The sequence below is a fragment of the Eutrigla gurnardus genome (assembly GCF_963514095.1).
Source record: "Eutrigla gurnardus genome assembly, chromosome: 6".
Lineage (NCBI taxonomy): Eukaryota > Metazoa > Chordata > Actinopteri > Perciformes > Triglidae > Eutrigla > Eutrigla gurnardus.
Window position 1 is genome coordinate 15401145 of NC_139920.1, and position 10788 is coordinate 15411932.

At 45.2% G+C, this 10788-nt stretch overlaps 1 protein-coding gene across 2 annotated transcripts in view; it reads left to right on the forward strand.

Moving 5' to 3' along the window:
• Positions 1–10407, forward strand: part of ror1 (receptor tyrosine kinase-like orphan receptor 1) — a 108078-nt gene extending 97671 nt beyond the window's left edge. For both annotated transcript variants that reach the window (XM_084011445.1, XM_084011446.1), the window contains 6 exons: positions 94–339; positions 716–930; positions 4950–5129; positions 5732–5959; positions 6045–6409; positions 6793–10407. In XM_084011445.1, coding sequence (XP_083867571.1) covers positions 94–339; positions 716–930; positions 4950–5129; positions 5732–5959; positions 6045–6409; positions 6793–7495 — 1937 coding nt within the window. In that variant the 3' untranslated portion in view covers positions 7496–10407. The remainder of the gene's footprint in view (positions 1–93; positions 340–715; positions 931–4949; positions 5130–5731; positions 5960–6044; positions 6410–6792) is intronic.
• The last annotated feature ends 381 nt before the right edge of the window (positions 10408–10788 follow it).

A 10788-nucleotide genomic window follows, 5' to 3' on the forward strand; every position in this document is an offset into this window, starting at 1 on the left:
AGCTCATCAGAGAAACATCCGATTTAATGAGTCAGTGTAATGAGATCATGTGACCCAAATAATATGAGCGTAACACGCCTTCCTCTCCTTCAGATCACAAGTGTTACAACAGCAGCGGGTCAGACTACAGAGGGACGGTCAGTATGACCAAGTCGGGCCGTCAGTGTCAGCCCTGGAACTCCCAGTATCCCCACAGCCACAACTACCAGGCCTCCCGCTACGCGGAGCTGAACGGGGGGCACTCGTACTGCCGTAACCCCGGCAACCAACTCGAGGCGCCCTGGTGCTTCACGCTGGACGAGGGCGTCCGCATGGAGATCTGTGACATACCCGTCTGTGGTGAGAGACCAGAATGTGCTCTATACTTATGAGATTTATCATGTGTGTATAGGATTTTTTTATTGTAAAAAAATAAGTTAAATAATTTAATAATTTCATTTCCAAACTGTATTTTGACAGTGTTTTGACATATGTCCTTATTACTATGAAACCTTCATTGTATGGAGTAAAACTGTGATCCTTTATTCTTCTCATTTTCTTCTTTCTTTCACCTCAATTTCTCCCAACAACCTAGATCTCTTTTTCATTTTTTTTTTATCAACAGACCAAAACCCAAACATTCTGAACTATTTCTATCAGAAAAATGATTTCAACAATTACTCGATGATGAAATAGTTACCTCTGTAATGCTCTCTCCCTCCGTCTGTCCCTGTAGACCACAAAGAAAAGTCCGGCGGCAGCAACATGGAGATCCTGTACATCCTGGTCCCCAGTGTGGCGATCCCGCTGGCCATCGCCTTGCTCTTCTTCTTTATTTGCGTGTGCCGCAACAACCAGAAGTCGCCGCAGCCTCCCGCCCCTCGCCAGCCCAAACCGGTCCGGGGACAAAACGTTGAGATGTCCATGCTCACCACTGCATACAAGCCAAAGGTAGAGCAGTCACATGACCCTGTGGGTGGAACAGTCAGACAGACATGTTCCATTAACATTTTAAAAAAATAGCACGACATGATGAAGAAAAAACATCACCCTACAATTCCAATCAATCATAACATTTACAGTATGTTATGGAAATTAGTCACATGGAATGACAGGTCATTGATTTATTTATTCTATTGATTGGACAGTTGATGATGTCATCCTGCATCAAGTCGAGTCATGCAGTACTGAACTGCTTCTTATTTGCATCTTTGAATGTTCACAAGGGGCCGACGAACACATCATTGATTATGAATAACTCCTCATACTGTATGCCTTGTTTTATGACAAACTGGTAGTAATATATTTTTAAAAAATCAGGCACATGAATTGCCATCTGAGCACTTTTTAATGAGCATTGTTGCAATAAACTCTTTTTATGTATTAGAGACGACCTCCTTTTAGTTCCCAGTCAGAAGGTGAATCCAGCAAGAGTTGGCTGTTTTGCTTCATTTCCCTTTGAAGAAGAAGGAGGACGGCATACATTTCATCAATCTCTATTCATTCCATCAACATAGTGCTGAATCAAAACCCAAGCTGTTTGACATGCGTCTTCATCAGGTGGCAAACAAGAACACTGGGTTGCAAACCACATTTCCAAACATTTTATTAAGCTTTTGCACCACAAATGAACTCCAGGAGAGTTCATGTGGAAAGGGCTGGTTTGACTGACGGCTTTCACACCAGCCGGAGCGAACCAAGCTAAATGCCACAACATTAACATTGAACGTGAAGCAAGTGAGGTAACACGCTGGCCTTGTGAAGATGTTAGTCCTCTCTCTCGCTTTTCTACCACATATCACTGAACACAACAGAAGTCTAAAGTCTTCCCACCATCGTCTCACTGCTCCGTACGCGTTCCCTGCTTGTAGAGCATCAGCAGACTCACACACACTCACACCTGCTTTGAATCTCGATCAGCGCTCGTTTGCTGTGTTTGTCTTTTTTAGTCATGGGAGCAGACGGATGAAGGAGTCAAAACACTGGCACAACCCCTCTGTGTCAACCGGGATATGTCGCAGCATGCTGAGGTTACTGGCTTGGTGTGTGTGTGTGTGCGTGTGTGTGTGTGTGTGTGTGTGTGTGTGTGTGTGTGTGTGCGTGTGTGCGTGTGTGTGTGTGTGTGTGTGTGTGCGTGCGTGTGTGTGCGTGTGTGCGTGTGTGTGTGTGTGTGTGTGTGTGTGTGTGTGTGTGTGTGTGTGTGTGTGTGTGTGTGTGTGTGTGTGTGTGTGTGCGTGCGTGCGTGCGTGCGTGCGTGCGTGCGTGCGTGCGTGCGTGCGTGCGTGTGTGTGTGTGTGTGTGTGTGCGTGCGTGCGTGTGTGTGTGTGTGTGTGTGTGTGCGTGTGTGTGTGTGCGTGTGTGTGTGTGTGTGAATGACCTGTGTCAGGCGGAGCTTCAGATCTCTATCATCAGAGCTCAGCGGGTCCAGGAATGTTCAGCTGCAGCTCCTTCCCTCTGTGTTTATTTCTCTCCCACTGTCTCTTTTTCCACATCTCTCCCTCTCACTTAATCCATCTCTCTTTGTTGCTCTTCTTCCGTCTCTCCCTCCATCCCTTTTACCTCTGGACCTCCTTTTTTCACCCTTCACTCTCTCCTTCACCCCTCCTCTCTCCCTCTCTCACAGAATCTCTTTGTAATGTAGATCATCAAGCCGCCCCGCTCTGCCAGCCAACACATAGCTCACACTAGGATCTGTATCATATTTCAAGGTTGCACACTCAGTCATATCATGTCTGTTTATCTTTTTTCACATCATTTTGTGGGTGGTGGGACGGGTGGTGGGTGGGTGGGGGGATTATCCAGACAGCGTGTCTGTTTGTGCAAAGGTAATGTGTATAATATTACCATCAACGGCAGGAGAAAGAACCCGCATATTGTCACAGAAGCGTCAGATGCCATTAATATGTGGATTATTGAATCCTTTTCTGCGCCGTGTTTAGATGACGGCCTTGTGTCTGCAGAGGGTCACGGTTACAGGAAATCAAACATGTTGTTTTTTTTTTCAGAGAGACAACTTTGCAGTAAAGAAATGATACAGTAGCTTTTAAATTGTCTTTATGGACAACAAGGCCCTGATATATGGGCCACTCATATCAGATCACATAACCATCCATTTTAAGATTTCAAAAGCAAAAAGAGGTGGAGTTTGTTCCTTGTTTTCCAGCTCATGACTCTGATCTGTTAGCTAAATACTGTACCTACAAGACAATCTGGGTCAATGAGGATTTGCATGTAATGTCTACGTTTTTCAAACCCGTTCGATTAGTGTTCAATTTTCAAATTATACAGTATTATTGCCGAGAATGTCTCTCTTCCCTACCTTTTATTATACAACAAGTTTGTCTTGGGTTAGGCTGCTTCCCAGCAGGCTTTGCTGCGGGGTCACCCTGGGGCCATCGGCCGTGACAACCCATTTAGACACACATAAACACACACACACACACAAACCTGCGGTGGTGTGAGGAGGATCTGAGAGTTTGGGTGCGGGGAGGAAAGAAGGGGTGAAATTAACCCATAACTAAAAACATCTGTGCCTCTCATAACATCAGCACGCCCCCACTCACACACACACACACACACACACTCACACACACTACCCCCCTCAGAGCTCTTACAGGCCTGTGTGTCGCTCCTCTGCTCACTGAGGAATTTCATTATTCATCTCAGAGTTCCTGGAATCTGGAAATCTCTGCCAACCTCGGCTCACCTTTTATCTTCAATACAGCTACACACACACACACACACACGTCCCCCCTCATGTCTTGATAGTGTGCTTCTATTGTGCTGTTTTGCACCTGCGTCGACAATTTCAGTCAGAGAGTTGGATCGTCGGTGGAGATTAAGTCGGGCTGATGACAGTTAGCAACTAGTGAGTTTAGACAGCACCCACCTGCCACTCAAAGAGGCCACGCCCTCAATTATGTCTTAGGCCTTTATATAATTAAAAGTGACATCAAAATTCACCCCCATTGTAGTTGTCATAAACGGGTAAATTAGCTGTAGAGGCCAGGCAGTAAACATGTTTCTGCTATAAAGCATTTTAACATGGGGGTTAATGGGGATTGACTCTCTTTTATAGTTGGCCTCAAGTGGCCATTTGAGGAACTGCTGTTTTTGTAACAAAAACGTGAAGGGCCCTCTGTAGAGCCCCTTTTTGTCTTTTCCGTGGCAGTGTAGAGACATGGTGGTGCTCCTTCTATGCTAATGAAAACACACCATTAATGGTGATTATACACTTATGAAATCATAATAATAAAGTATATACTGTCCCCTTTCTGGCAATAAACCCTGGTCATCCAGACAGAGGGTGGATAGAGGTATACTCAGACCGTATCAGAAAAATATTTTGTTTTGTTTTTGTTTTGTTTTGTTTGTTTTTTGAACATTAAATGCATGTGAACAGTAGAAAGTATGAACCTGAAAATGTACATGAGCATGACCCTTTTATGAAGCAGATTTTGAATGATGAAATGGTGACCCTGGTATAACCCCACAGCTCAGTCCTGTTGGATTAACAAACAACACACTTTGTCCTCCCCAGTAGGAATAGAAGACTAAAATGTCCCCACTCACAAGGCTGCTGTGGCCTTTTCTGTTATTTCTGCAGCTGATTCTACACTTTTACTGGCAGGAGAATGCATTGCTTAGTCTTCTTAAAAGCCGCTAACCTGTCAGTTAAATGGCATTTCTAAGCTGAGAGCGCGTTGCCAATTTCACCATTTTCCAACATCGCTCTCCAAAGGCTTAAAGGGAGTCGTTAGGAGCTGATGTAATGGATGGAGGCTGATTATGATAATTATCAACTCTCTGGGCTTCATTTTTATTATTTATTTTGTTTAACAACTCAAACACGTATTTCATGTTATACTAGGCAGTTCGCCTGCATCCAACTTTTTTTCTGTCACATCTTTTCCTCCGGTGATCTCACTTCTTCTTCTTCTTTTTTCCTCTTTCTCTTCTTCTGCCTGCAGAGTAAGGCCAAAGAGCTTCCCCTGTCGGCTGTGCGCTTCATGGAGGAGCTTGGAGAGTGCTCGTTAGGGAAGATCTACAAGGGTCACCTGTATCTGCCGGGCATGGACCAGGCACAGCTCGTGGCCATAAAGACCCTGAAGGATATCTCCAACGTCCAACAGTGGGGTGAATTCCAGCAGGTACGGAGTAAATCCTTCCCTTCAAAGCTTTAGAACATTTATAAACAGATATTATTGGTGAGGACACGGTGAAAATCAAGTAGTTTGACCTCTTCATGACCTCTTAAAAGTTTATCCTTTTAGAAGACATGCTTCTAACTGCAAATTGTGCGTGTGGATGTGATACTAAAACAATCTACTTCTCTTAAAATACACGGGACAAGTTTGCCAGTGGAAACATCTCTCTCCACGCAAGCCTTGAAGCATGTCTTGGTATATTTCCACATGAGGTAAACGCGGTGGGCGATGGCAGACTGTATACAGCTAAAAATCCCTTTTTACTCTTGAAATAGTTCCAAAAATAAACCGTCAGACTGTCCGGATACATTTAGATGTTCAGGAGGATTGAAACAGACTTGTAAAAACATAATCCTACCTTTCCATGTGCAACGAATGAGGCCTGAACTGCCAGCCTTTACAGGGATACACCCACAAATCTGTCTTTAGAGTCTGAAACACGGCGTTCATGGCCTTATTTAAGCTGCAGTGTCACTGTAAGGAAAAGGTATTTCCTTTCTTTTTGCTTGAAGTTCACTGATGTACCTTCTGTGTTTCCATCACAGGAGGCCGCCGTGCTCACAGAGCTGCAGCACCCAAACGTGGTGTGCCTGCTGGGCGTGGTGATCCAGGAGCAGCCCGTCTGTATGCTGTTTGAGTTTTTGCCCCAAGGCGACCTCCACGAGTTCCTCATCATGCGCTCACCGCACTCCGACGTTGGCTGCAGCAGTGATGAGGACGGTACTGTGAAATCCAGCCTGGACCACGGAGACTTCCTGCATATGTCCATACAGGTGGGATATGACGCCAAAGATTTCTGGACACGCTGTTTCTCCTTCCACCTTAAATGACCGTTTTCTTTGTAATCCTCAAACCTAGGTGGCTGCTGGGATGGAGTACCTGGCCAGCCACTTTTACACCCATAAAGACCTCGCAGCTCGGAACATTCTAGTGGGTGAACAGCTGCACGTGAAGATCTCTGACCTGGGTCTCTCCAGGGCCATCTACTCCTCAGACTACTACTGCCTCCAACCCAAAACCCTGCTGCCCATCCGCTGGATGCCCCCCGAGGCCATCGCCTACGGCAAGTTCACCACGGACTCGGACATCTGGTCGTTCGGGGTTGTGCTGTGGGAGATCTTCAGCTACGGCCTGCAGCCCTACTACGGCTTCTCCAACCAGGAAGTGATGGAGATGGTGAGGAAGAGGCAGCTGCTGCCCTGCCCCGAGGACTGTCCCCCAAGGTATGTTTATCTTGTTCTGAAGTCTGGACAACCAACATGGTGAGTGTCGGGCTAGTGAGGCAACACATTTTCACCGTTAGGTTCCTCTTGAAGGCCCTTCACCTTGTTGTGTTTCAAACAGCTGCTCCAGACAGAATACAGAGTAAAGGGAAAGAAACACAAATACTTAATACCAGTACCACTACTGCCAGAGAGTCCCCCAGAGGCTCCGTGTCTTCCATCCTTGTTCTTATAAAACAGCAAAGTTTTTTATTGAATTCTATTGAATTTATCACATGAGTAAGTGTTCATTCACCATAACCATAAAAACGTGAAACACAACGTGAACGTTTTTGTTTTAAAATAGCTTTTTTAAAATCCCTATGATGAACCCTTTCTCTCAGGTTTTATGGTCTGATGACTGAATGCTGGCATGAGGGATCAACACGTCGAGCGCGCTTCAAAGACATCCACGCCCGCCTGCGAGCCTGGGAGGGGCTGTCGTCCCACGCCAGCTCCAGCACGCCCTCTGGTGGTGGAGGCAACGCCACCACCCAGACCACCTCGCTCAGTGCCAGCCCCGTCAGCAACCTTAGCAACCCCCGCTACGCCGCTGCGGCGGCGGCCGCGGGGTACCTCTACCCGGCCCAGGCTATGCCCGCACCGGGCCAGATGGCCCCGATGCAGGCCTGGACGCCCATGGCTGTGACGCAAACCCACCAGCGCTTCATCCCCGTCAACGGGTACCCCATCCCGCCGGGATACGCAGCTTTCCCGGCCCACTTCCCCGCACCGGCCCCGCCCACCAGGGTCATCCAGCATCACCTGCCCCCTCCCAAAAGCCGCTCACCCAGCAGCGCCAGCGGCTCCACCAGCACGGGTCACGTCAGTGGAGTGCCTTCCACCACGGGCTCCAACCACGACGCCAACACGCCGCTGCTCTCCCACTGCATCATGCCGGGAGGCAGCGGAGGGCCGCTTCAGGGGTACGGACAGGTTTGTCAGAAGGGCGTGGGACAGCTGGACCACGCCTCACAGACGGCGCTGCTCGCCGTCGACTCTGACGGACTGATGTACGTCGACACGGTCATTACCGCAGACCTGTAGGTGGACGGAGAGGCATTCACACTCTTTCTGCTCGGGACCCACATTGGAGAAGTTTAGCCTCTCGCAAAGGGACCCGGTCTGAGGTTTCTCCCCTGGTCCCATGGAGACCCAACAGAGACCTTAACGCACAGCTGAGTGTGCAAGAAACACTGTCGCAGCTACACAAGTATATCCACAGCTGTCTGACTTTTTAATGCCTTGTTGTTTGAAGCATGTGTCCTTACCGCCATGGTTTGAAAAATTAGTTTAACCTCTGTGTAAATACGGTACATAAGTCCTGAGTGAATGAGTGAAATACAAAGATATATATTCAAAAGAACTTTTTTTATTAAGGAATACATTTTAAAAGGTGTAAAAAACAAGTAGCGAGTCCATCCTGCGTCCTTAGAAACGGTTTGTGTCACAGTCTGACAGAAGCCAAAGGAACTCTGACACTGACTCGTAAAGGTGCATTTGCTTGTAAATGAAACGAGCGAACAAAAAATGGGAACAACAAAGGAGGAGTTCACCAGCTTTTACTGAGAAGACCGACCCGCCTCAAATACACCGAGGTTCACAGGTGGCCTTTTGGGTTTTGGCGTATCGCAGACAGCTGATGTGACAGCTCATCCATCGAAGCAGTTGGAATTAAAACAGACACAGGTGTTAAGTTGGCCTCACAGTTTTCACACCCCTCGGAAAATGACACCTGAATGTTTTTTTTTTGTGCAACCGCAACGTGACTATCTGACACTGTTGCGACATGGACACAGGCCTCTTTGCCTTTTTTCAAATCTCCGTAGACATCTTCCCAGGCTGACGAACAAGGAAGCGGGAGTTATTCTGATTGGACAACAAACTCGTCATCAGCCTTTCCTCCTCCTCCTTTTCAAACATGGCATCTAACTTCAAAACTCGGCGGCTGCGCTCACATCCTCTACGGCTAAACTGGACCGGTCTCAGGGCACAAACACTCACCACACAAACGCTGAGGCAGATTTACTGTCAGTCATGAAAAGCTCCACTTTCACCCTCGTAAAATAACGTTTTTTTTATTATTATTGTAAATTGGGTATGTCGTTTTTATGGGAGATTTTTTTTATTATTATTTTGAAGGAATTTTATTCACAGGGCTTGTCTTCATGTATTTGTCCTTTCCTGTTGTTTTTTTTTTCATCTTTGTTGTGAAAAAACAACCTTTCCAGACATGGAGGAGTGAAAGTTGCCAACTCAAACACACAAGGCTCAGAAGATAATAAACACGTCACAAATCAGCCTCATGGACATGAATAAAACCTCCTATGAGTAGTTCATCTGATGTGCTTACATTCATACAGAATGTTTGCCCTAATTAAGGATCATTTTCATGAGCTGGCTACAGACTGTGTGCTGAGAGAACATATGCATGTTGCTTTTATTTGGTTCTCCATCAGCGAATGGTCAGCATCGTGGCGTAAATGGCACCCGTAAACGCCGAGCGCCATCTGCACCAAGGTGATCCCAACGAGGGGAAGTGCAGCTTTTAAAAGGAAAATAAGAAAAGTACAGCTGTATTCATATTCCCACGTCCAGTAGCAGGGAATAACTGCAACTACCAAATATCCTTTGTGATGTGAAGACGTTTTTGGCAAATGTTTAATCATCCTTTCCTCCTACGGTCCAAAGAGACAGGCAGGTTAGGTTAAATGATGACTCTAAATGGCCGGTAGGTGTGAGCATGAATGGTCTTCTGCCCTTTGATAGACTGGCGACCCGTCCAGGGTCCACAGCTGATCGGCTCCAGCGACCCTGAATAGCGGATACAGATAATGGAGGGATGGCTTATTAATGATCAGTCATGTAAACACACGATGCCTCAGTTTGTTACTATTTGATGATGGTCGATTAGAAGCATAAATAAGCAGCTTTTGTTATGAGAATATAAAAGTCCTAGAAGCAGCAGTTTGTGATCTTAGTTCCCTTCTCCAGAACCTTCTGTGTAGTAGACAATCATCGCTTTTGAATGGTCATAAATGCGTCCCAGACTGTACGTGTTGCACTTTGTTTTTATCACGATCAATCAGCTGTATTTACTGATTAAACACATCTAGTCTGCCACAAGGGGACGCTGGAAGCATCTCACTGTGGATGTGCCGAGCATGAAGCGAAGTGAAGAAGGCTTGTTGCCTGTAGTGCATTTTTTTTTTTTTTTTGTTAATGGTAAAGTTTTTAAGTTGACATTTGTGGAATGTAGATAGATAAGACTGTATCCTGTTTAATATTTAGTTCATGTCCCTTAAACTCTTTCAATCATGGCTACTATCTGATGTCACTGCAAGAACAGCAGCGGCTCCACTTCACTGCGGACGGAAATTACAATTAAATCTGATTTCTATTCGACCGAGTCTCAGTTTGCCCCCGAAATAATTTATTCAAACCAACTACGATCAACAGGAGCTGATTGTCTGCTGTTAGCAAAATAAAGGGAGAAGATCGTGTTTTGTTCGAGTTTGAGATGATTTTAAGTTAATTTTTCCCATTGAGGTTTTAGAGGTGTCTCTTTTTATGTTTTTTGTTTTCTCTGAAGCAGATTGAGCTACCTTGGCATCTGAGTTTGTACATGTGACTCCATCCAGCATGTAAAGGATTTATGTGTACTAATATATCATGCAAAAACCACTTGTACACAAGACTGTGAATCTCAATCAGGTCGAGGTGTTTTTTATTTGGCAAAAAAAAAATCATTAATGTGCCTTTTTTTTTAAGATCCATTTGAAATGAAACAAACAAACAAGAAATAAAAGTACATTTATATTTCAATATCAGTGTACCCGTTAGGTTTACATGCTTATCCTTTTGACCAAGAGAGGCCTTGCCTTTGTATTTTGTCTGAACATTTTTGCACAGATGTTTTGTATTACAAACTCATTTATTAAAGAATGTTGTTTGGTTAACCTTGGAGTCAACATGATCGTTAATTTGTTTATTGTTTTCCTTGTGATGAAAGCTGCCTTTGGCATCAGTATTGTAATGGCAGTATGAATCCACAAGGTGTCAGTAAGTCACCTTTTCTGTTCTTTAATATGAGCTTCATAACTGTAGTGACCATTGTTGACCAGGTGGTGCTGCTGTTTAGTTGTTTGATTTGTGTTTGGGATCCATAACTGCTGGAAATAATATTTGACAAAAGAAGGAAAAAATTATTCTAGTGTAGTATTATTTGTGTTTATTGATATGTTATTTTTTCTCATTTCTGCAGCCTGTTTGAAATAGTATTTTGTGTGCAGGTAGCAGACTAGTAAACTCTATGACTGCAAGGCAAGAGTGAAAATAAT